Source organism: Numenius arquata, chromosome 9 (assembly GCF_964106895.1).
Source record: "Numenius arquata chromosome 9, bNumArq3.hap1.1, whole genome shotgun sequence".
Taxonomy (NCBI): Eukaryota; Metazoa; Chordata; class Aves; order Charadriiformes; family Scolopacidae; genus Numenius; species Numenius arquata.
In genome coordinates this window covers 33,000,998-33,028,506 of record NC_133584.1, presented here as the reverse complement: position 1 = coordinate 33,028,506, position 27,509 = coordinate 33,000,998, and the positions used below count along the sequence as shown (strand labels likewise).

General features: G+C 35.1%; 1 protein-coding gene across 1 annotated transcript in view; it reads right to left on the bottom strand.

Annotated features, from left to right (window-relative positions):
* Window positions 1-27,509, bottom strand: part of EYS (eyes shut homolog) — an 895,325-nt gene that overhangs the window by 785,509 nt on the left and 82,307 nt on the right. The window contains exon 7 of the mRNA XM_074153627.1: window positions 10,521-10,680. Coding sequence (XP_074009728.1) covers window positions 10,521-10,680 — 160 coding nt within the window. The remainder of the gene's footprint in view (window positions 1-10,520; window positions 10,681-27,509) is intronic.

The following is a 27,509-nucleotide window of genomic DNA, read 5'->3' as shown; positions in this document are numbered from 1 at the left end:
ATTTTAGCAAATAGTCTTCTGAAAGTCCTTGTAAATAATATAACTTGCAGTTCCCTTCCATATTGCAGTGTAGAAAAGTCAGCACTTCTAATAAGAGTGTTTCATTTTTAACTGACCCAAACATTTTAAGCTCTATAATCAGAATTTGCATTCCTTAGGACTTTAGCTGAACTTGTAGTTGCTAGAGATGTTTTTAGTTTTATGTGATCTGCTTTGGTCTATTTTTGCACTTCTGCTCTCGATTTAATATAATCATTTTTTTTGGCAGAAACTATGTAACAACCAGTACGCTAATAAAGAATTTATAAAGATAATCTGCACTAAGCATTTCCCATTACAGAGTGACAAGCCTGGTACAGATGTTTACATTGTAGGCACTTCAAAATAAGTTTTTAAGTCATGGTTTATAATGATTCCATTCCCAGGAACTTTACATTTAATTATTTTGAAAGACAATAAATACACTTTTAATAATCTTTATTGGACTCATTAGAAGTTGGAAAATAGGTTTTCACAGATTCTGAATATTTCCTCATTTTCATTTGAAGTTGTGTAGAACTGTGCAGTAAATGTATTCTTAGAGAAGTCTAGGTATAGTAATTAATCTGTGCGCTTTTCAAAGAAAAGTAGTTTCAGTGAATGAGAAAAGAATTTAAAAAAAAAGCAGAAATAAAGACTTGATCTGACAATTTTCACGTGTAGGTGTTAAAAGCATCTGCCTGACTGTAACTCAGGCAGTTGAACAACCAAATTTAAATGACTTGGTTTTCTGTTATAGGCTACATGAAAAACCTGTCTTTAAGAAACCAGTTATCATAAATATTAAAATGAAGTTTTATTTATGATCAATATAAGTAGTTTTTCAGTCCTCTTAGAACAAAATATAATTGTATTCTGATTAAAAAGTTGTCTACAGCTAAATTTGAAAAACAGGAATGTATAATTCATCCCACTGTTCAGGAGATTTCTACTATAGGTGGGTTGAGGATGCTTACAACTGGATAATCTCCACAGCCTATTGATGGAATGTAGAAAACCTGTTCAGACTAAATTATTAACTTTTAGATTGCTAAAGATACATCATATATATATAATTAGTTCATTCATTGACTATCACTACAGCTATCTCAATATTTAATAAAAAAAAAATAAAAATGAATGAATGATACAGCCATCTGAAATGGCAGCTGGCTTCAGAATATATTTAGTTATCTACAGTGATATTTGGAAAATAATCTATGAATATTATTTTTGTTAAAATGTGCAGATTAATAACAATTTCTCACTTACTTTACTTCCAAAATTGCTTGTTATCTCCATTTTAGGATGTTTTTTCAAAAATTCCTGTGAAGGAGAGTTATTCTTCTGAGAGGAAGGGATTATAGAAGATAAACCCAAGAAAAATGTGATATTAATAATTTTCTAATGACATAATTTTTCTAATTAATATCTAAAGGGAATAGTTTCCATTAGCTCCTGAAAAACAAGAATTTTCTGGGGTTGGAGGAAACAGTTCTGAGACTGGAACTCACCATTTACTGAATCTGATTAGGTTTCACCTAAAGACATTAGTCACCATATAGAAGACCGGTGTTCCAGAAAGCTATTTGCTATCTCTTACAAAGCAACATAAGCTTTTTAACATAGAGACACACATGTCCCAACAAATGAGAGTAGCCAAAGTTCACTAAATGTTCACATGTTCACTAAATACTGTCCCAGCTTCATAGACTGAGATCCAAAATTAATACAAACATTTTTCAGTTCAAGTGAATATTAATGTGCTAATTCTCAAATTGTACCAGTTAGCATCTTCTTACTCACATGGAGCTAGATTTAAAACTTTTTGAAAATATCAAAAAGACTTCTACTGGCCATAACCAGCTTATAACTTAGCCCCATTGTCTACTGCTGCATGAATTATAAACATGGACACAGATTCTCAAATGTTAAACATGCAGTTAAAATTTCACCTTCTCCTGGTTTAAATGAAATGAATCGGTCAGGAACTCTTAGGAATAGCCCTTCCTGAAAGTTCCTTTCTAACTGTTGTTTTAGCATAGGGTCTTTTAGCTGAGGTACTTTTTACAGAATGTCTTTAAATTTGTTTGAGATGTATTTTATTAACCTTGGCTTTTAAATGAACTCATTATTCTGGAACATACAATTTGACTTTTGACCACCTAATAGATTATCTGTCCTTTCTTTTAGATGCCTCCTGGATTTAGCTGGAAATCTGGCCTTAAAGATTTAGCCCTTGGCAAAGTCTTTTGTAAACCTCTCTTTCAAATAGTCTCTTATTCTCTTGTGGGGGTGTTGTTCGTTTGTTTGTTTTGTTGCCAAAGGGCCCTTCATATGTCTCAGTAAAAAAATCTTGCTCATAAAAAACCCCCACAGGATATAAGAAGAATATGCGAAACATTTCTCATGTCTGGAACAGAGAAATTTCCTCTAGTTTTATCCCCTTTCACTTTCTTTTAAGTTCTTCCTTGTCTGAAGGGAATCAGTCAATCATCTTATGTGAAATAAGAAGAATTCCAGAACAACGACTCACAGAGCTACTCACAGAGGGAGGGAACCTTCCAGAATGAGCATCCTTCCCAGCCTGGATAAACACCACCATCCTCTGCCCTCTGGATCCCCTAACCATTGCACAGAATCTCTCCAAGGGACATGAAGGTGTCCACCTACCGGAGCCTGATGACGAGGATGCAACTAGTATCAGAGCAACTAGTAACAGAGCACTGGTATTTCTGTATGGATACTTATTGGATTAATTTCAGTGTTGACAAGAAGAGCAAAGAATTGGGTATTGCAGGAAAGCAGTGTGCTCACAGCTGCACCAACAGCTATCTCAAACCTGTAACTCTCCTAGCTGTGTCTCTTCTTCAGCCGGATATGTGCTCTGGATGTCATTATTCTTCCTCTACCCTTGCTATGAGCCCAGATAGTGTGGTAGGGTACTTCATCAAACCTTCAGATTTTTAAAATAATGAATGGCTTGCATGAGCCCCCAGAGGAGCTCAATAAAAACCATCACAGGTCATAAAAAATTATACACATTTCCAATTAAAAAAAAAATAATAATTTTGCCATTTTTTACATTTTCCCATTTGCCAAAATTATCTCTGCTTTATATTTTTTTGTCTCCATAAAAAACCATAAAAATCTCAAAAGAATATTAATATTTTTTCACTTACATTTGAGTTCTCATAAGACATTCAGAACATATTCAGCTACCTCAAATCACGTATAGGGTAAATCTATTTAAGAAGGTGCACTGCCCAACTTACTTTTACATTGTTGAAATGAGGACATCAATAGTATTCATAAAAACTAAGTTTTTTTCATTATTTTTAAGAAAGCATAAACAACTGTGCATTTGCAAAGGTAGATAAAATGCTATGAGAGTACTGTTCTCAAATTGAAGTGAATCTACTTTGCTAAGCATGGAAATGGAAAGAGAGTTTTCATATGGTTGGCTGGCTGGTAACCTGTACATGAAGGTCTTTAGAAAAGAAACAATCCAGCTGAGATCAGCAAGAAAACATTCGCCTTGACTCTTATTTTTGTTTACCTTGCAATGTCAATGCAAACATTTCCCTCTCTCTTTCCCTCCCTTTAAAAAAATTTCCTTGAATAACTTCAAGCATGCCTAAGAGACTGAATAATATTCAGTTCCAGCACAGGTCAGGTTAAAAGGGAAAATAGCTTTTAACAAGATGAATGTCAAACATCCAAACATTCAGACTTTCATTCCTAGAACAACAATAAAATTGCATATGCCTCATTGAATACATTCCCCCCCCTGCCCTGATCACATATAATTCACTGATCACTTAAATTCAATATAAAAGCTGATTAACTTCCATCTTAGCTGAGAGTTTTTCCTCACATTTGGGAATCAGAAAGACTGATACTTTTAATAGTTAGGAGGGGGTTTGTTTGTTTCATTTCTAGTATAAATATATTGATAGATCATTTTCATTCATATATGCATATTTCAGTGCACTTACTCCACACCCTGTCACAAAAAGTCAGGATAAAATGTAATAAAAGCATGCTATGTTCTCAGAGAGATCAGCTATACTTTGTATTTGAAACCCCATCAAACAGGAACTTACATCTAGCTTTCTTGCAGTAGGAGCAGATCAAACACAGGCTTATCCGTCAAAGATCTTTTGACTAGATAAATTTTTTTTAATGTTAGCATACAAGTAATTTTAGCTCCTGGATTCATTAGGCATTTTCAATCTGCAGCTGGGGCTGCCTAAAATTACCCAAAGCTAATTAGGATTTTAATCTCTCTATATATCAATGCCCCCTCTATGAGAAAAGGATAATGGTACTCCCTTATTCAGAAGAATGTCATAAGATTACAGACTAACTGTGCTAGACGATGACAGAATTTGCTGCTGATTTCACAGTATGCCAGACACTCATACTTTTTTACCCCCATATACTATCTATCACTCTCCCCTTAACTTCTGTGCTCTAGTCTACTTCTGGTATCAGAATCACCCTCATAGAGCCTTCTCTCATACAAATGAATCCATTTTCTATTAATTTCTCTCTATATGCTATACTTTCTTCACCAAGCCAAGTGAAATATAGTTAACTCTCGTTTAGAAATAATATTTTACTGTATTGAAGCTGTATTGAAATATTTGGCTACACGTCCGTGTGCAGCATTGTACAGATTGTTCTTAAGGTACCAGAGATCATACAGCCCAGTAAGGAATACTTCGTGATGAAAGGCTGCTTGAGGTTGCCTAAAGAATGTGTAGAATCAAGGTATTGCCCAGTGTCCATAGTAGAATAATGATACAGCCAACAGCAGGCTGTTGTGGTCATGAAGCCTGCCATCCGTAGTTGCACAATCAAACTTTCTGCTCCTAACACACTCTATTCCCTGATTTCTACTGGCCAAGAGGAAGAATAATTTGCAATAAGAGGCATAAATATCCCACTTGGAGTTCCAGAAAGATGGTGGTTTTAAGTTTAATACAAATTCTTTGGCAATTGGATCTAATTATTTAGCTACATGAATTCTGGATTGAAAACAGGATGAGATAGATTATAAACCTGGCGTAAAGACGAATGTCAGTGTACTGGGATGGCAGCCTGAATTTGGGAGGTGCCACAAAGATTGCTGTTAGTTCTAATGTTATTTAATGTTACTTAATGTTATTAATGACGTGGAAAGTAGATTAAACAAAACTTCATTCACATACTTTATCACAGAGTTTATACTAAATTGGTGGCAAATAGTGAGGAGAAAGGTATAATAAAAACAGATGTAAAAAGGATAAATATTTTACAGGAACATGTTTTAAAAGTGAGATATGTCTTAAGAAACAGAAATGAAAGCAAGTGTATTTCAGAAATAGAAAAAGTAAGCCTGAGCTATTCAGAGAGAGCGAGCCCCAGAGTGAAGATCAGAGTATAGAAGTTGTTGCTGAATGTAAGTTTCCAATGTAATAAAGGTTAAAAGGAACATGGATAGGTCTTACAGTGCCTATAAAGACTGCTTATGTCACAGGAAAAATATACATCAGTTACAGATATCAATTACAAAGATAAAACTATGCCTTCAGGCTGTCACTTTGTAGTATTTTCTATAGTATTTCAACAGAATTAGGTTTGGGTGGTTTTTTTGGTTTGTCTTGGTTTTTTTGGGGGTGTGGTTTGGGGTTTTTTTGTTGTTTTTTGGGGTCTTTTTGGTGGGTTTTTTTTAGAAGGAATAACTACTGAATACAGTGCTTGAGAAATAGCATGACAAAGCCTTCAAGATTTAGTTAATATTTAAGCATAATTCTATCTTCAGTGGAGATACATTGTGTCTGAGAAAAAGTAAGCAATAAGTGATTAAGCATGACAACCATACTTTGAAGAGGATAGTTGATGTTCGGGTTGGTACAAGGATACTGTAGTTGGTTTACTTGAACATGGTAAAACAGGTAACCATTTTGCTTAATTGTGTTTTCTACGTAGTTTCATTCATGACAATTTCTTCAGAAACACTAAGTCTCAACTTGAATGCTTCCACCATATAGAAAGACTTCAGGGCCTAAAAGGTGTAAGACTAAGACCCTTTAAAAAAATAAAATAGAGCTACAAAGATCAGCTGTATGAGGAAAACTGTCAGCAGGTCTAAGGTCTACGTGATAGTGTTGTTCATCTCTCCAGTGCATTTTCCATCTTTAAACATGCTATATTTACGCTACACACCTTATCATGTTTTAAACCCATTAGTGTGATAGGTGATTTTATACTGCTGTTGACAATTTTTGTACCTAGGTAAGATCTGAAATGCTGTATTCTGTTGAGCTAATCAACGCAGGCTCAGCTGAGAAGCAGAAAAAATGTCTCTGTGGCTATTATACATCATCAGCTTTTCAGACCACTTCAAACAACTTGTTCTGAAGGCTTTTTGGCTGAATTTACATAAAAGTCATAGTTCCCTCCTGTTTCACATTGATGATTTGATGGCTTTTTTGGGGTGATATACAGCTATTTGAGTGTACACTATCTCTCCAGCTGCCTCTCTGGATACTTAAAGAAAGCTGCAAATTCCTAGTTCCCTTTGTCTCTTACAGCAGATTTATATGTTGGGTAATGAGAATGAATAATGTACTGATGTTCTCTATGAGAAACTTATTAAACTATTCATGGAGAAAGGATCTAGATTCCTTATAGGTTTTACCCTGAATGAGTAAACAAGGAAAGAATAGACATTGATAGATGTAAAGCCAGAAGAGACAGACAAGCTAAAGCAAATCAGCAGAATTCTGGAAACTTCCCGAGAGTAAATTTGGGAGTTGTTTGCCTTAATAAAATGAGCCATGGAAGGCTGGTAGGAATTGGAAAGCAGGAGAAGAAAATGGCAAAGTGAGTAGTTTGGTTTGCATGCACCTGACTTTGAGGTCAGATTTCATATGAACACGTTGTGATTAGGAAACACTCCCACTATGTCTCTCAAACTTTGCTACTTTTAAAATATTCAGTCAGTGATGTATAGCACCACTCTGGTTGGAGTGCTGGTCTAATAGTCCCAGAAGGTAAAAGGTCAAGGGTTTTGTACTTTTCTTTAAAAAAAAATTAAATTTGATAGAGGTGAGTGAAAGTAATTTTTGGAGTTCATGAGCAGATGTAGCCAGCGAGAGTATTTTATATGTCAAGTTTAAGGACACATTTTTAAGCTTCTCCTTCAGTTGTGAACTTTTCCCAATTATTTACTTATAAATCCATAGACCTAGGAATCCATTGATGCTATATATGTTTCTTAACAAACTACAACATCTTTAAGTTAACCATGTAATATATAGTTATTCTGATAGACAAGAATTATTTCAAAATTCTTTCTTATTCATATATTCAAATATATTCACTGTACAGTGACTTAAACTAGAAACTGAAATACTAAGAAATAGGAACATATTCATAAATATTCTTGTGAATTGAGAACATTTTCCTCCATTTTAAAAGCAGTCAGAACTGAAATACTGACATTATATTTCTCTTTGAAATATCAGGTAGAACATTTTCACAGTCTTTTGGCTTTTCATTAAATTGCTGTATGCCAAAGGAAAAAAAAAAAGTATATCCAGCATAAAAATTTCAGTAGTCTTATTATTTCTCGTGGAAATCAAGACTGAGAAAAAATGTTGATTTAAACTGCTGTAGGTCACAGTCTGCCTGGGGTTCCCGCAGGTAAGGTACAACTTCAGACTTTAGCCTTAACTTGTTGTTCTAGAGTTTGTCTATCTGCTTCAAATTAAATATTATGCCAGCATGGTTTAACGTATTAATTTTATTTTTGGACTGCATACTTCTCTCTCCTTTTATCTCAATTAGTAGAGTGGAATGCTCCAGATGGAGGGGAACCATTGTGTTTTCATGTAATTCAGCATGGTATCTTGTTAGATAAGAGATCTTTTTAAGGACCCGTGCCCTGGCATAAACCATTTGCCTTTTGCCCTAATTAAGCTTCATCCAAAACTGTTTATATTCATTTCCCATGTACCTGTAGAAATTAGCAGCCCTGTCCCAGCTCAATAAAACAGAGAGAAAGAGAAAACATAAATTGTGGATAAATCTTTGAGTGAACTTAGTGAGCCTTCTAAAAAGAAGGTTTGAAGATGAGGAAAATGTATGCAATTGAAATAGAACTTAAAATTCTAGTTGGTGAGTTTTCTTGGGCTGCAGTTCATTTTAGCAGCAGTAAAATTATTTTAATTAAAGGACTTTTCTGCCAACTAAATGAAGTGTCTAACATGCCCAATCAATTCCTGCCGATATGATTGCTCTACACACAAGGAAAGACAGTAATTAATTAGAGGAAGCTTCTTCAAGGACAATTGGTCGACTGTGCAAAACCTGAAAAAGTGCTGACATGGATTGTTTCATTTCAATGTCATAAGCCTTGTTACCTGCACTGTTGTAGGTACAAAGGTTTTTATCCACTTTCAGAAAAGAGAAAAAGGAAAAGCAAAATAAGGATTACCTGTAGAAGGTAACCAAAAGCACAGAAATCATGAAATCTATTCAAGAAAAAACGTATATTTTATAACCTATTTATTCTCTCCTTTGAGCATTTAAAACAATCACATGGATATTTTTCTGTCAGTTATCCAAAATGTGTTTTACATGTAAACAGAAATAAGAATGTAGTTTAAAATTCCATTTGTGTGTATAGGGTAGGCTTCTCCACTCTTTCTTCATTAAAGAGTATGAAAGCAAAATGAAATGTTTTCATTACTTTTAAAATCAAAGTTCTGCTTTTCACAGCTGAGAATGTTACATCATGTCATACTTCGTTTTCTCTAAGATAAGTTTAATCCAAATATGATTTAAATGTTAATGCAAAGGCTACAGCTGTAGTGTTTATAATTTATAAACACAATTAAGAACAATTAGATGTGAAACTGCAATAGCCTTTCTGGTTGCAGATGCTATTTAATTCAGAGTCAAGGAAACATGCCAAAATTGCCACTGCATTGTTCTTCCCTCTCTCTCTTCCCAGACACATAAATGAAACAGTGAACAGATGAAAATGGAAAATGCTATGGAACAAGAGTGAAGGAGTAACTTATTTAAAAATAGAAAGAAGTAAAAAAAAAAAAAATAATTAATCTATTACAACGTAAAAACCCCCTTACAATGAGATCTAACAAAGGAAATAATCTTGACCTTGTAGTAAGATGTCCCTGAACACTGAAGTCAGTTCCACTTGAACTCAGTCATAACTCAGTGTTTAGTAAGGTTAAGTTGTATTAACTGCATACATTTCTTGCTGTTTACTATAACCTGTCAGACTTCTGTTTCATGATTATGAGACCTCACTATTATCTCAAAAGCCTTGAAGTATTGCAGTGAAACTTTACTTTTATTAACAAATCCATAATTTTGGTTGTCAAACCAATAAAAAATAACCCAGTATTAGACTGAAAAAAGAGAATCGTACAGGTGATAAGGTGGAAGTGAAAAGAGAGGTTGATAGTCTGGGATTTCTTTTCCAGTGTCAGTAGATTTAAAGTCCGTTTCCTCTGTGTATTAATAGCATTTCTTTAGATAAATTTACTTTTCATTTTTTAGGTAATAAATATTAAATTTCTACCTTTCAACGGGTTATTTTTAAAATTCTGTTAATCTTTTTGGAATTTATCTTTAAATTGGTCTACATATAGCTAATATCTGTTTCCTTAATGTTACCTAAAACTGGACTGAATCACATTCCATGCTTCTCTTTCAGTGCCCTCTCTAATCAAAGATTAGTAAAGGATTGTAGAACCCAACTTGAATAAGCTTCTATTTAAAGGCTAAGGCTGGAGTGAAAAACCAAAGTGGTTAATCTAGGCTATTTTTCTAGTAACCACTCCTGAAGAAAGTGTTCCAACCACTGACCGATATCTAACACAGTGATCTTAACACCTCTCTGAAAACACTTAATCATTGATGATACACAGAGCCTTGAAGACTTGTTTAACTAGGTCTTACATTACTTTAGACTTCTAAAGTCAAGTGAAGTGAACCATTACTCCCACCCCAAATAAAGTTGCATAAATCGTTGGTGGTCCACTAAGAAATTAAAATAGGAGGTAGGATTCAACTGTCAGAAAAATCACTAAGGTTATCTGAACAAATACAGGCTATACAAACTAATAAACTCCCTGGGCTTCATTGCTTTCATTAATTAGATCTCCAGGGACTATAATGAGAAAGCAGACATCTAGCTCACATGCAGAACTTCTAAATGTAGACAAACACTTAGTCTCTTAAACTGAAGCTGAAGCCTACTCTAGGTCTTTTCTCACTATAGCCTTCATGATGAAGCTCCAAAAGTTACCTGTAAGTTTGATTTAGATTTTGTAGGCATCTGAGCAGAAAAAGCAAAGAGATATGATTACCCCTCCAAAAACACTTCTCTGGTCCTTATTTTTGAAAATTCAGCATTGAATACTTGAATATTTAAAAGGAAATGAAACTACAAACTTCTACATTATTAGTATATGCCTTACCTGTGAAATCATGAGGACATAAACACTGAAACAAAGGTTGCTCTCTCAGTTGGCTCTTATCGATGCAAGTTGCTCCATCAGAACAACTATTTGGATAAATTAAACATGCATTTTCAGCAAATTGGCAAAACTCTCCTGTCCATCCAGGTGCACAGAGACACTAGATATAACAAACACACACACAAACAAAAAACAACAACAAAGAAAACACAAAATGAAAATGCAATGTGAAAGTTTGTAGAAATTTCTTCGGGTCTTGTGTTTTACTAGTGAAAATAGGGTAGAATGCAGTGTTGCATCCAGCTGAGATTATTCTTCATGCCTGTATTTGCAGATGATAAAATAGTTGAGAGAAGCAGAACTCATCTACCATGTCTGTTGAAAAAGTGTGGGAAAAGAGGACACATGAGTAGGAGGAAACGGCAAAGACAATTACTGGCTGTGATGGATGGAGGTGCCTGCAGGAAAAGAAGAACTGAGTGTGAAAAAAGGATTTAAAAGGCCTGGAGGTGAGGTAAAAACCAGACAGTGATGCTAACACAGCCTGTAAGACAGACAGTGGCAAACCAGTAATGAGAAAACATAATATAGAGCTTCTGTTACACGTTCTGACCCTATCTGTTAACTAAAATAAATAAGAAATTTTTTTTCAGAGGAAACAGGAGGATTTGAAGCTGTCTAGAAAAGTTTCTAAGTACAAGGCTAGAGGTACTCCTTTATTTAAAAATTATTTTCTGGAGTAATGGAGATATATTCAGTAGTCTTCACACATTACATATCTTTTGGGACAATGACTCATTGGAGAAAGAGTTTCATTTTCAAAAACCTAAAACATAGGAACAAATATGTAACTTTATTATTCTATTATTATGATAGAATTATTACTAAGCATTGTATGACACAAACACATTGGCAGAGTCTTTTGGCTTCAATATCCTCCAAGGACCAAGACACACCATTAAAAGTGGAAGACACTGCTTATAACCATAAACAAACAAACAAAAATATGACTCTGAAAATATTCCATTGGAATACAAGCTTATATTAACTTCCCAGAAGACTCTTAAGAAACTTATAAATTACAAGTGCCCTGATAAGGATATAATTAATAGAAGCTTTCCTTGAATCAAATTATAAGGGGAATAAAACAGTATAGCCAACAGTAGCACAAAAGCATTTTAGAACACTGTGAGAGTGTAGCCATGTACAATGTGAGCATTTTACGTGAGTATGTGTGCAGTGTTACCACCAATGGGGCAGAGGCGGGTGCAGTTGCACATGATGCAAGTAACAGAAAGTTGCCAAAGGACAAGATTAGCATAAGGTGTAGAAAATAGGCAGGATGTATGGCTGAATACAGTAGAAGAATACTGTCAAGACACAAAAAAACCCCAAGGCAAGTAATATCAGGAGAAGAAGAGACCTTCTTTTTTCAAGGTGGGGGAAGGGGTAAGATAGCATAAAACATCAAGTCTGAAGAGGAAGGATGGAGAAAAAGGAAGACAAGCTCACTTCAGTAATGACTTCAAAGACCTCATGAGACCGATTACCTTGACTTTGGGAACTAAGGACCACCAAGGACCACAGCCATCAGCACTAAAACGGCATCAGCTCCATGGTATTCAGTGAAGCCTTTAAGAGAACTGCAGTGATAGGAATCCCCTATGGTAAATCTCTGAGTTAAGCTAGTAAAACAGCAGATAGATAAAGTGGACTGTCACATCCTGAGTGACCCAGATATAAGAGGAACATGATATGGAACAGAATTATCATGACTTGCAGTCCCAGGGCCTGGAAGAATATAAAGTTTTCCAGTGGCTGTATATTCCTTAGTCCCTATTTTCCGAATCCCTATCCCTGCATCTCTCTGTTGTGACAATACCCGTACATGACTGCCATTTCCTGATTTCATTCCCCTCAATCTCCAGAAACACTTGCTAATCCCCATGTACTGCCCTTGCCTTGTTTGGTTAAATTTGACACTACTATAAAAGTGGGGCATGTTTTAGGTAACTGTATCTATGGGTACACCTGCATTAGTCATTCAGTATATAAGCTTCCCAAAAAAAACCCTATAAAAATATGATTTGTTCTGTATGTTCATATATTTTAAATTCATAGAACCCCAGAATAATTTAAGTTGAGAGGTTATCTAGTCCTACTGCTTGCTCAGAGAAGGCCAACTTTAAAATCCAAACTAGTTGCTCAGGATCTTGTCTTGTTGAGGTCTGAATATCTCCGAGAATGGCAATTCCACAGCCTTTCTGGGCAACCTGTTGTAGTGCTTAACTACACTCTCACCACATTGTGAACAATTTCTACTTAATTCTACGTAGCTTCATTTCCCTTGTTGCAGTTTGTGCCAGTTGCCTTTCGCTCCATTGATATGCACCTCTGAGAAAAGTTCGGGTCCATCTTGTCTATGATCACCCAATCGGGAGATGAAGAAAATAATAATGTCCCCATTCAGCTTTCTGTTTTTAAAGCTAAACAAATACAGATCCTTCAATCTTTCCTCATACATCACATGCTGAAATGTATCAACATTCATAACGTTGATGGCGCTCTGCTGGACTTGTTCGAATTTTGTCAAAGTCAGTCTTTTTTACATTGAAGCCCAAAACCGCATACAGTATTCTAGGGTCAGTCTCACAATTGCTGAGCAGAAGGGAATAACGACTTCACTTGATCTACTGACTATGCTTTTACTAATGCAAGCCAGTATTAGATGAAGCTAGCCTTTACCACCTGCTGATTACACTAATCCACTCCCTCATTTGCCTTATGCACATACTGTCGAGGCCTTTGGACATATATATATCCCCTTTGCCTAAGTAGTAGCTAGTTTGGCATTCCTCTATTTTTGATAGTTCTTCCTTGCTCCTAATTTTGCTACTCAGCATAGGGACTTGGGAAACTTGATATTGCTAGATAAACTAGATATTGCTAGTAAAAAACAGGGCAAAGGCATTGAAGGTCAGCCACCTCGTTCAGCAGTGGACTTACATTATCCTTGCTCTCCTTTTTTTCTGCTGCTGTACCTATAAAAATGGAGTTTATAGGATAGCTTCTCCTTTATAATAGCTTTTCACAAGGGCAGTATCTATTTGGAAATTCTCATTGATTAGACAACCTCTTGTCTGCTCAGTCACTAAACATTACTTTTTACAATATTAAAACTGTTTAACTGGTATTTTCTTTCTTTAAATATCCATTTAAAGTCTATTCTGCAAGAAAGAGCTTCTTCAAATAAGTTCACTTAAGTTTAACCCTCTTCCTGGAGGATACATGTTCACTTAAAAAACCTGTTCTTAGAGTGGGGAAAAAATGCGAGAGACTGAGTTGTGGAAACCACATTTACTTTTCATCTAGAAAAGTGGCTTTTCTGCACCTGAGGTGAAACGTATTACTTGCAAGACAGCATTCAGGAATTAAATCACTCCTTGCAGATTATATCTGAATTGTTTTGAGAATAATTAAAGGACAAGTCTCAGGGATGCTTAAGACAGCATTTTCCACCAACATTAAGTCATCTCTTCAGGCTGAATCGAAACAACCCCAACAGAATACTGTTTGTTGAAAAGTGGTATAATAACCTTTTTATTTTTTTTTCTTCTCAGTTTTCAATTGCCTGGTAAGATGACCTGCAAAATGAAGAAGTTCATGTGTATAGAGAAGAGACAGAGAGAAGTTGTGGATGCTCCATCCCTGGAAGTGTTCAAGACCAGGCTGGATGGGGCTTTGAGCAACCTGGTCTGGTGGGAGGTGTCCCTGCCCATGGCAGAGGGGTTGGAACTCGGTGATCTTTAAGGTCCCACCTTCCAACCCAAACCATTCTATGATTCTATGAGTCTATAGGTTACTCTGCTACTTTTAAAATATATGGAGAAAACACCAACTTAACCCAAAATTTAGAGATCAAAATGCTTTCAAATTTTGTTTTGTCCTACATATTCTCTTTGTTGTTTTTCCTTCCTCTCAGATTTTCTTCTTTACTTTTTTTTCTGCTCATTCCACAAATACAGTAGGAGTGATGTGCACACTCTTACTGTTGTTTATTTTCTTAGGTTTTCCTACAGATACTCTCAACATTAGGAACTTGAGTGCCTGGTGTCAAAATGTTTTTTACAACAAATAATTTAAAGAACTCGGCACATGGGGTTTGGCCAAATGACAAAAAAGGAGTAGTATTATTTTTCTATGTTGATGCAGCTATGAAAATTTTTAAAATGAAGAAAATAAAAACCTTAGCTTAATATCAGGGAAAAAAAATCTTACAACTTTTTTGCATTTAAAATGTGTGCCTAAAGGAAACTGTAGAAGTTACTCAAACTGAAAATATAATAACTACAAAGAACATAATGAAATTTAACTCACAGGTAACAAACATGTTGCTACTTAGTGAACTGGATTGAGGGACTTACTTGGGGAGATCTTCTTAATCACGTCCTGCTGCCAGTTAGAATACATGTCTTTTTGTGAAAGAGAAGGTTATGTTCTTTTGCCTTCAAACTGTGTACAAAAATTGAAATGAGGATAATTCCATAGCTGTCAATAAATTCTGCCATGCCTGGAATGGGTAAAGACTTAAAAGTTTACAACACCAATTCATTAGCCTAAAATACAGCAGAGCATCAGAATGACTTTTTAACATAAAAAGAGAAAATGAGTTGGTCCTAACTTACTATATGTCATGAACATTTTTTTTTTTCAAGCATTACATTACTCTCTCGCAAATTATTCAAAAAAAAAAAAAAAGAAAAAAGAAAGGTAGAAATATTTAATGAAAGGTTTTTAAAGTCTGCTTCCACATTCATATCAAATACTACTGCAACACATGTTGGTTGAAACTCCTGCAGCTGTACCATTGTGGCCAGTACATTGCTTTGCCATGTGGATATCCCACCTAATGTATTCCACACTGTTAGAGGTTTGGAAACTCCAAGGACAGAAATTACATTTTTAGAGCTCTTGAGTCGTGTTGGTGTGGGAACACCCGATTTCATCTCCCAATTCACAGACTGCAAGGATTCAGTGAAAATGCTCTGGTAAGTCTTCTCCTTTAGCAACATTATCTCAGTTAGAGTACAATGGAGTTGGCAAAGTATGTAAGCGGAGATATTCAGTTCCTCACATCCTGCTTGTGTTATATGAGCCGTTATTGCCCTGTTGGTTCTTGATGGCTGCTGAAGTAGCTGATCTCTCTTACTCGTTTGGTCCGAGATCTGAGTTGCCAAGGGACCCACAAAGGAGGCTCAGCTTTCTGCTACTATAGCTGTAGTATCCTGACTACTGTGATGATAGTAACTCCTGCACACCTTCAGCTGCTCTGGCATGTATAGTCCAGAATGGATTTTCTTTCATGTTTTGGCAGTGCAATTTAGGCAGCGTACAGAAGAGGTCAATTTTTTCAGTGGAGGTCTCTCAGGTGACAGTCTAGCTCTGCAGATTTTTCAAACTTCTTTTAGGAAGCCTAGAGTTCTTTCAGGGGAGTACTCTAGCAAGAAAAGTCACCTATTTTCCCGTTCCTCTCTCACCCTCTCTAGACCTCAGATGATCTAGAATTATTAGAATGAGCCTTCTTCTATGACATATAACAAATAAGTGCATATAGGTATATAGCAATTGTAAAAAACAGTGAGGCTACTATTCCACTGGAGTTTAACCTCTCATATCAACAGAAGTTATGAGAGGTTCATCACTCTGAACTTGGGCCAGAGCCTGTGCCACTATTCACATCCGGTGATATTAGGAGACGAGGTACATCATCTCTAATATGATATGCTCATTCATACAAATTCCTGACTTCAGGTAAAACTGTTAGGGGCCTGGGCAGAAAAATGTCATAACTTGAATTAATTAATTGTTTTTAATACAGATGGCATTCTTTCATTTTTCAGGTGGACACATGAGGGGAAAACGAAATATTTTTTTGTAGTGGCAAGTATCCCTCTTCCCTCTGATGAAGTAGAAGGCTAGCCATGCATGTCTCATTTAGGAAGGGGGAAGATGAACTTGACTTCTGCATAGCCCAAGCAGGTACAACCTCTCTTCTCATCAGACTTTATAAAATAATGAAATTTATTAATATTTAATTATACCCTAGAAACGGAAATTAGTAATGTGCATTTTTTTGAGTGTTTGTTAGTAGAGGAAGAAAGGACAGATATTGAAGGATGAAAAATAATCAGCAAGAAGCTGTAGCATATACTAGAATCTTATTGTGCAGTATTGGAAACAGCTGCTGAAGGTACCACAAAATTTATACAGCACATGGAGAATCTGTGTCTGATCCTACTGGCATTAATAAACAGGTTAAAGAATGTTATTATAAGCTTGGTACTTCAGAAATGCACACTGCTGAGTTAGCTGGCTGAACTTTTATGGAATCTTTATACAGCCACGCTCCTTATCTCAAGGGCCCAGGTCCTTATTAGATAGGGAAGTCATAAAATAAGAGATTTAGGGAATTTCTGTATCCTTGCAAAGTTGTTTAAACTAGAGCACAGGCTTGATTTTAACTGGTTTGATGTTGTTTTTTTTTTAGTAGTTCAAACTCATCTAGCTTGCCCATTCCTTGGACTTTTTCAGGAAATGTGGGAAAATAACTTATTTCAAGTTATTTCAACTTATTTCAAGTTCAACCAACAAAGTTGTTGGTTCCATATTATTAAATTCATATTTTTCTCTGCAAGGTATGGGGGAGACCAAACAGCTTTCACATAGACAGCACGAATGTGTGAAGGTGCAATGGTCTTATACAGTACTGTTTTGTTACAAAATTATAAAATATGGGGACTGGCAGGGGAGGAGTTCACCTTTCTGCTATTAACCATCACGATTCAGCTGCTATGAAAGGTACCTTTTTTTCTATTTGCAGTGAAAATTTAACCTATGGTCTTAATAAAAGTAAAGCAGTGCAGTAGTAAAATTCATTCCAGATTTCTTTCTCAGGTTATTGATTATTCTTAGGACTCATAGGGCCCAGGGCCTGTTTTCCTTTTACCCAAAAGCAACCGATTAGTTAAGTCATGAGAATGTAAAAGAAGTTGAAATTGTGAAAGACCTAACCACTGTTTCATTTTTCTATTTCTCATGAACTCATGTTATAAAAGCTTGGGTTTTTTTGTTTGCTTAATTTGCTCGTAACTGTGAATAACCAAAGCTGGAGTTTCCTAGTTTTCAGTGAGCATGCCTATTATCATGATTCTTTACTACTCTGGAATGTCAGTTTAATTCCTGTTGGCTGAAGAACATTCAATCATCAGGAAGTGTCATTTGGAAAATCAGTGCAATTATTTTTCAATGTGAGAATGATTCAAAAGTATTCTGTTGTTTTGGTTGGTTTATGCAACCAACATAAAAGAAACATTAGATGCTGCTTTCACTCGTTATTTCTGTTTTGGGCACAGTTGTTGCCATGTGATTCATTGCTTCATTAAAAAAAAAATAATTATTTGTGTAAAGGTTTTGTGGAGGCTTTTTGTGATTCTGTTAAGATATTAAAAATGTTTGGTGATCCTGAACTGCCAGTATCTACACTGGAAAAGGAAATTCATAAAACAAAAAATTCCAGATAAAAACTTTATTTTTAATTTTGCACAGCTGCCTAATGGTTTAGATATATTCAGCTGAAGCGTCAAGGTTAACAAGGGAATTTCGGTTACAACCTATCATTGTGATGACTGTTTAAAGTTTTGATTGTACACCTTATTCAGGTGGGAGAGACTTCAGAGCACTGATATCTCATAGTCTGATATAACATTGCACGTTTATGATTGTCCACTACCAATGAAAATGTAGCTACAGAAAAAATCCCCAAACATTTAAAGACTTAACTATGAGCTTGAGCTAGTTGACAATACCTTTCCCATGTACGTTGCTATATATTATTAGGAAAAGGTTCTTCATGAGAGGATGATCAGTCTCCAAGGCTGTCAGAGTTCAAGAAGCCTCTGGGCAATGTTCTCAGTCACATGATTTAGTTTTAGGTAGTCCTGCAAGGAGCAGGGAGTTGGACTCAGTCATCCTTATGGATCCCTTCCACTTGAGATATTCTATGATTCTATGTGTTACTTACCAGAAGTAGATAACCATGGGGAATAGTTGATAAATCTACATTTATAAACGGTGCATTTCCAGTCATAGTAAAGCTCCCATTTAAATACCTATATACTCCACTGTTGCCTAATGCTTTTAGAACAGAAAAAATCAGTGAAGTTTTGACTCAAGCATTGGGGATAAAAGAAGTCAACGCATGCAGTGGCAAGGGAAATGGAAAAATAATATTTAGGAATCACATGAATATTTTAAAAAAGAACCTTATATTGTGGAATAAAAACATATTATTCAATAATAGCATTATGTCATTGAAAACATTAAAAATGGATGTCATCTGTAAGTTGCTCTCTTTTGTTGTTTGTAGATCACCTTATTTGTTATTTAGTGTACACTATAGCACATAGAATAATGCAGGGGGAAGCTATTAATATCTCCTGTTCAAAGCATGGTCAACTATGAGATCAGACCAGGTTGCTCAGAAATTTATTCAGCTGAGCTTTGAAAGTCCAAGTCTGGAGTCTGCACAACATCTCTGGGCAACCTGTTTCAGTTCTTGACTGACTGCACAGTGAAAACATTTTTCCTTATATCAAGTAGGAACATCTCTTGTATCAATTTGTGTCCATTGATACACATTGACGCAAACAGACTAAAAATCTTTTCTAAAGACAATAAAATATGCCTCTGGCTGGAAAACTTCTTCATACCAGATGAAATAAATCTTTTCTCTTCTCTTTAGTGCTTGAATTCCCTATCTACTATGTTAGGCAATAACATATTGGTTTATATAATTGTATATGTTTGAATATTTAGGACCCTTGTTCATTGAAATATTACTTAATAAAGAATTTCTTAAAGCTGTGGTTATTAACATTGCAGCTATTTAGTATCCAACATGTTAAACTTTTATGTACATGAATTCTGGCTCCATTATATGCAGTGAAAATTATAGTTCTTCACTGAAAAACACAGAAATTATATAGTTTCTTGTTGGCATTGTCCTTTCTGTGTTTCTACAACATGGAAGTGCATTACAGATACTTATGTTTGTATATGGTCCCTTTTTAACAAACATGACATTCCACCCAGGTCCAGGTTTTCATCTTCCTTTATATGTTTCATCTCTTTCCATATAAAATCGAAGCATCTGAACCATGGGTTGTATGGTCTTTGATACAGAAACTATTTCATAGTCCCAAAATAATAAGAAATACTGCTACTGTTCTTATTTGAACACTATTTTCTTAATATTATTTCTCCCTTCTTGAAATTTGTGAGGTATTTTTGTCTTTCCATTCCTGTTGACTAAAACTCATATTATTTACCTCTTTCACAATCTCAAAATCATCTAATTATTTTTCCTCTGCACATGATTCATAGAAAGGGCATTACATTTTATCAATAAAAAACAATGGTTCATACTGATCATGTAGCACGTCTTTCACTGTAATATTTGCTGACTTTTGTATTTTCTTTTTCATTATTTTTACTGACCTGCTTTTGTTCACTTTACTGGCAATGGGTTAAAATTACTGTCATCTTCTCATAGAAGTTTCATTTAGAAATGAATCAAAACATACTTATTGATTATTTCGAATGTATTTTACTCTGTATTTATATTATATTCTATTCTAGTAGATCAATTAAGATAACTTGTATAAAGAAATGTAAGGGTATTATATTATCAGAGTTTTAACTAAAAATTTTTCATTTAAATTGATTTCTGGGAAGCAAGATATTTAGCTTATGTGAGGAATTCTACTGTTCATTAACTTCTGTGCCGCTCAGAGATACTTAACAGCACGTATGAAATGTACCTAGGGTGCTTTGATGCTGTTTATTTCAATAGCAGGAGAAAAGCATTAAAAAGTTGCCCTGATAAAGTTCAAATTAAATACGGAGGAACCACAAAACTGTATAAGACATTTTAAAATTTATGTGAACTCTTCTGTAGAATTACTGCTGCTGTGTGGAAGAAAATGGACTAATTAACTTGTGCAAAACTAGCCCCTAATGGAAGTATCTGACTTTGAACTACTGCTGTTTGAACAGTCAGCTGGAAGGACAAATACAGGAGAGACATCAGTAGAATTAATGACGGTGGCAAAGTCGCTTCACAAAGATGAAACTGTATTGCTCAGAAAGTCCATGGGGAGAAAACAGTAGGAAAGACTAGATTTTTTAAAAAAGGAAAATGACAATAATCTATTTTATATGTTGTACATAAGTATAAAAGTTGCATCTGAGAGCAGTAGATTTTGCAGTGCCAATTTTCATTGCTTCTAGCATTGCTTAGTAGTGCAGTTATAAATATTCATAACAATTTTATCACTCCAACCAACTGCTTTAATATATAGTATGCCAGACATATTAAATGTTTGTTTCCTTACGACTTTTTTATACCCAGAAAACAAATGTTGATTGATACAGTGCAGAGGGCTTTAAAAGAGCCCTAGTGTGGTGTTTTCTTGAAAGAACTACATTTTTTAAACAAGGTAATGTTTTCTCTCAGCTGTACTTCCTCTTCATTTTGGATACGTTATCTAGAATTTATTTCTCATGCAATAAATACAAATGGCTTTTCTGAGAATAAGTCTGAGGCCTTCTTAGGGCTACAAGGTCTAAGCAGTGTGACTGATGTAGCTCAATTCTAGAGATTATTGCTAATTCCGCATACAGATGCTTTACTTCTGGGTTATAAATTTAGTCAGACTTCTGGGGATAAAGTATTATCAAAGAGCATTAGGACTGAGAGTGCTCCTCAGGGAAGAACTTACAAAGCGGCTAAGGGGAGTGGTGACAGCAGAGTTTGTACAAAGGCTGTGGAGGCTGATGCAGGACTGCAGGGCTTGGCACCACTTGCCACTCTTCTGAAAAGAAGCAGATTGATTCCCAGCCTGACAGCTGGCTGATGGGTCTGGTTCTGCACCCGCAAGGGAAAACTTCATCTGGTTAGGGATGAAACTTGGAGCTTTGTCTGCTTGATTGTAATTTCTGCACAATTTCTGTTGAATGTGCACCATGTACCAGCTTTCAGACATGGGGAAAAATCACAGGAGAAAGAGAGGTTCCCTCCTTTCTCCTCTCTTCCTCACCCCGCCAAGAAGGAACATATTGTCTATGGTGAGGACAGTTCTTTATATTACTATGTAAGCTTCTTTTGCTTTACCAGAGAACAAGATTATTCATTTGTACTCACAATTTTACTTTATCAGACACGCATTATCTTGGTTTATTCTTTGCTATTGAACTATCTCAGTCTCAGCATAAAACTCCCGATATAACAGCGATGGTTTTGGTATACAGTTGTGAGAAAGAGGATTAAAAGAATATAACATGGACAGCTACAGAGCCATCTGCATAGCGAGATTTTAGACACCTACCTTTTCTACTATATTAATTTTTCTATCCTTTTGCAGTGGATCATACTATTTGATATACACTATTAAATGCAAGTCCATATAAGAAAGAAAAATTTGAGTGACGGGAGAGTAATTATCTGAAGGTATGCATGTTGGTACGCAATAGGTGTTCTCTGGTTTGGTTCCGGTTTATACATACAAGTTTTTATTAATCAGTATTCGCCAGGCATATGCAAACACCTGATGTTTACAGAACAGATATTCTGCAAATTACTTACAGAAGTTAAAAACATTACTTCCTTTTGGTTACCTTCACTCCCCCTTAACAGCCCAATTTACTTCCACCACACTGTATGAAGACTAGCCAGAAATCAGCAGTAATTCCTGCTACTCTTTTGGAAGGCACCAGGACACTGACAATGAATTCCAACATAAAATTTCACATTTAAGTGTCAATACAGTTTCTCAAAGAAAATTTAAATATTTCCTTTGAATGACCAACAGTAGGTGTAATTGTAAGACTCATAACGATAACACAGATTGTTGTCTCTTTCTTTAATGCTGCTCTAGTGTTTATTTGCTTGCCAAAACAGCCCTGCTATTCAAACAGTATGTATGATTTGCTTAGTCCTTGTCTCAAGTGTAGTGCATGTAAATGGTAATGGACCTTACAATGGCATTACTTTTACTTCATCCTTCAGTTTCAGGTTTTGTGCCTGTATGACCCAATTCCTCTGTTAGCTGTAAGCACACAGCTTTGTACGAATCAGTGGTTTGTCAGGACGATGTGAGAAAGGCACATTGACAAAATAGACTTGGATACGCTATGCAGACAGTATAAGTTGAAAGATAGCTACTCGTAACATAGCACAGAACTGTTAGGGAAAAAAAGATGTTATGAATGAGCATTTTTACACCCTGCAAAGAGTTGAATGCATTTATAATCTGTATGCCCTTGCATAAGAAGTATACGGCAGAGCAGAAACAGGAGAGAGTGTGTAGCTATTCCAAATCTCCTGCTTGCAAATGCTGTAGAGCCGCACCTTCTTTTGCTTCAATGCAGTTCTTAGGTTGTCATGACTGCCCTATGGATTTTGTAAATTCCATGCAATTCAGTGGTTAAAACCAAAGAACACAATCTCTTGTTTCTCTCTAGAGGGTAAAGACAGCTTGTATGCCAGAAACCTCACAGTCTTCATACTCTTGACTTTCCCAATATTGTGTTTTAGAAACTGCTCATCTTCAAAAATTTGATAATTGACAGATCTGTTATCCTCAAATTTTACACTAAATTACTTGAATTTTCTTTTTCAGTATCAGTTTGATAATTTTTTGTTTTTTTTTTTTTTTTAAACTGTAATACTAATGTTTCAGGAAAAAAGCACGGGATCTTAAGCAGGGATCATTCTTTTGCCTTGATATAAGCCACTTGCTGTGGATAAATAGATAGTCAGATATCTGATTCCCCCTTAGGACCTAGAGGAAAGTTTCACAGTCTCCAGGTGATTCCTTGTTTGCATTCCCTCTTTACCTGTTTTTACTGCCCAGTCTCCTTGTGCAAGAGTTGTTGCTAGAGCCAGTCTAATTCACTACAACTATACCCAAACCACTACATTGCCCCAGGTGGTTAGTATGTGGCAGCAGTATGATCAGCATGAAAGGAACAATGGCTCTTTCTTCCCTGTCAGCTGTCCTTTGGGAACAGTTCATCTTTCCCCATCTTCATGAAAAGATAAGGATAACAGATATCTATAAGAATATATATATATCTATAAGAAGTAGCTTATCATATTGTCAAAATGATGCAACTGAATAATTTTATTGAATAAACTTCTGCTGGAATCTGCAATTGGTTCATACAAGTATAATTTATATTAAACCTGTTATAATTCAATTTTTTCCTTAAAACAGTGGACCCTGTCTTCTAATACCAAGTAGGCAGAGGTGTTTAGGATAAAGTTGCCAAATCAGGACAATATTAATTAAAAATTTTCCTAGGTGGCGGTTATCAACAATAAGTTATATTATATTTTCTTCAGAAGTTTGACAGTGATTAACAGATTTTAAGAAGTTATTCCAAAATTGTAGCTGCAAAACAGGAGAAATTCAATAGCAATGTTCTTGCAATAATTGACAAATCAATACTAAATAATGGAATTTTACATAGTGGTGTTTTTGAAAGAGGAAGATCTGTAATGTTCAAATGTTCTATTTACCACCTGTTAAAATTATATGTTCAAATTGTATCCAGATTTTTAAACTGAGGCAAAGCTGCAATATCACCTTTCTGTATTTTAGAAACTAGCTAACAAAGTAAACATCCAAATAAAGTGGGATTTTTTTAAAGTTTTGACTATTTATGGCAACTCTGGGAAATATAACCTTGTCCCATCCTTTTAGTATCAGTGGAATAAGTCTACTGCATTGACTCCTAGAAGTAATCCACAGTAAGTTTTCCAGCCTTCTGGGGCAATTTGGGGTTTTGGACCCCACAGTAGTAGACCCTCATGAAGCTTAAAGTCTGGTGAAGTTATTCACTAGAGCAGGACAGATATGACCTGGCCTTGTTGATCTAATGGAAAAGTGTTATTACACTGCTGTACACCATATTTTATTACCTAACAATTTTTGAAAATGGTCCTGGTATAGTCAGCAGTGCATAGAAGAAGCAGCTGCACAGTTCTATGCACAATATTTTAGCACTTCTTTACTAATGTGACTTCAACATTTTTTGGTACCCAGAGTTAAATATTTTTAATACAACTGTTCCTTTGTTTTTCTTCTGAAGAAAACTGATAGTCCATGGACTGGTTTCACTTTGTGTATCTGTACATGTGTTTGAGAATATAGTTTTAAAGTGGTTTTTTTTTCCATAAAACTCATTGTTAATAAAGTTTTCCAGTTTTTCAGCCTTTCTAAAACAATTTATATCACAGAACTACCTATGATGTACCCTCCACTGATAGTCACAGAAAATGATTCTATATACAAGCGTTCAATTTACAACTACAGGGATTGTCTTTCTGCTTTCATCAAGAGCATGGTGTCAAATTTAATATCTACCTTGAGCTCAAAGCTGTCATCTTTGTCGCTGACTATCAGGAAACAGTCACTTCTGTGTAACTCACATTCTTTATCCTGTGCATACAGCCTTGCATTTGTCTCTATTAGAATACATTTTTTCCTAAGTAGTATAGCCTTATATCAGATTTGCGTATTATTAACTACGCTACCGTTATCTGTGGTCGTCTGCATATTTCAACCGAAAAAGTTTTGTATTTTCTACTGTGCCAAAATACTACAAATCACTAGTCCAGAACCAAATTGCCATGAGGTCCATTAAAAGCAATCATAGGGGACAATAATTCCCAATTTATAATCGTTTTCCTCTTTAACTATTCACTCATTTTTTAGTTAGTTTAATATGGTTTACAAATAAATCTAAGTAAAATTTTAAAATTAGAATAACAACTGCTTCACAGATCTTCAAACCTGTAAGCCAAATAATATAGTAATAACATTTTAATCAGTTGATACTTTGCCTCATTAAAAATAAAAAAAAATCCAAAATTTATATCTTAGCCAGAAATCTAGTTCTTTTACATTTATCTTGGCAGTTGGCTGTAACATGCACATCTAGTTACACAAACTGTGGTATCTTCTGCTTCTTCTGGACAGGGGCAGGGTGGTACGTGCGATACAAAAAGCAGAGCATGCAACTTCAACTTTCCTGTTTCAATACATTTGATTTGCTATATCCACCAAGATCCATTTTTTTTTCCTTAGAATTGAACTTGCTCCATTAAATGATTTATTTTGCTTAATGAGTGAATTGCAGCAGAAAATATTTCTTCATTGCTATCCATTAGGTCATCTCATTAAATCTACTTTGTCTGATGTGAACTGTTTTCGTTAAGCTACGTTAACTAGAATTAATTATGCAACTACACAATATTTTTGTATTGATAAATCCTATCTCAATATCTACATCATCACTTTGGTTGCCAGGATGATGGGCAGCAAAGGAAATAACAAAGGAAATTATTTGTTACTACTACAGCTGTACTCTGAAATATGTGAAATGAGAATTGAAATATTAAAATATTAAATATTAGAATATGAAATGCAAGGACAAGTTTAATTTCCTAAGAAGTAAAAACTCCTATGTTTATCTGACACAGTGGCATCATCAGTAAATGCTTCCTGTAGCTAAGCATTGTTATCTAGCATAAAGTTAATAAACGTTAGTCAGATGGATTTCTTAATAGAGACAACTTATAGTAAATTACTGAATATAATACATGTACCCAGAGTAACTATTAATATTACAATTACTTATAATTAATACTAATTAGTGGTCAGTTACTTGAACCAATAACTTAGAATACTGAAAAAAACCCTGTGTTGTTTCAATTCTAAGTATTTGCTACTCTTTGAAACTAAACTAGAGATGAATTTCAAAACAAAAATAAATTTTTAAATTAGATTTCAAGATTCAACACCTTGATTTTTTAAAAATTATTTTGTTGTGGGGTTAGTTTCTCTCTTTTTTTTTTTTTTTTTTTAATGGATTGAATGTTTCAATACTTCCAAATCTGCTTTTGCAAAAAAAAAGATAATCTAACAGCCAAATTTTTCCCAGCTGCAATTCTCAAACTACTCGTCAGTGTTTGATTTTCTGATAATACTGAAAATACAAATTTTCTATGGGGAAAGTGAATTACAATCAAGAAAGTTACAACTAGGAGAAGCAAAAAAAAAAAAAAAGGCTGAGCAGAATCCATAGTTTTTTCTGTCTTCAAAGAGGAGTTAACCTACAACTGATGTAAAATTGCTTATCTTCCAAATAAAGGCACCACACCACAGGCTGACTGTCTGAAAAAGGCAATGATTTTCAACTGTCGTTCCGTATAATGTATATTTACAACAAAAATTCCAGTAATTTGTATTGGGGTCTTTAGTATTCTTCATGCTTTCCTCCCTTTGTTTGCTCAGTTTTATTTTTCAGTTCTAAAGGCCAGTCGTACTAGTTTTCTAAAAGGCACTATACCATACCATTCACTTCTGTAGACATCAAGGTTTAAACGAAAAATATCCACCTTTGCTGTACCAAGTCATTTAGTTCCATTGTAAAGCCTAATTCAGTGTCTGCTAAGAAAGCATCACATCTTATTCTGGTTACAGAAGTGTATTTTTGAGGACTATTCCATGAAAACGTTTACTGTTATACAGCTATTTTGTTTGTGTCTAACAGTAAATGGTAGTAACTACACAAAAACTTGATACCCAATTTTAGTTTGCTTTCCTAAAATTTTGGGGTTTAATCTTTTTGTGTTTGATTAGTATTCACTTTAATGACTCCATATGTCATATACATTTGTATTGGGTCTGTTTGAGGTGGAGTTAACTTTCCCCACAGCAGCCCCCATATTGCTGTGCTTTGTACTGGCAGCTAGAAGGGTGTTGATAACACAACAGTGTTTTGGCCGCTGCTGAGCAGTGCTCGCACTGCATCAAGGCTGTCTCTACAACATTCTCCCTCAACAGTAGGCTGGAGGTGGGCAAG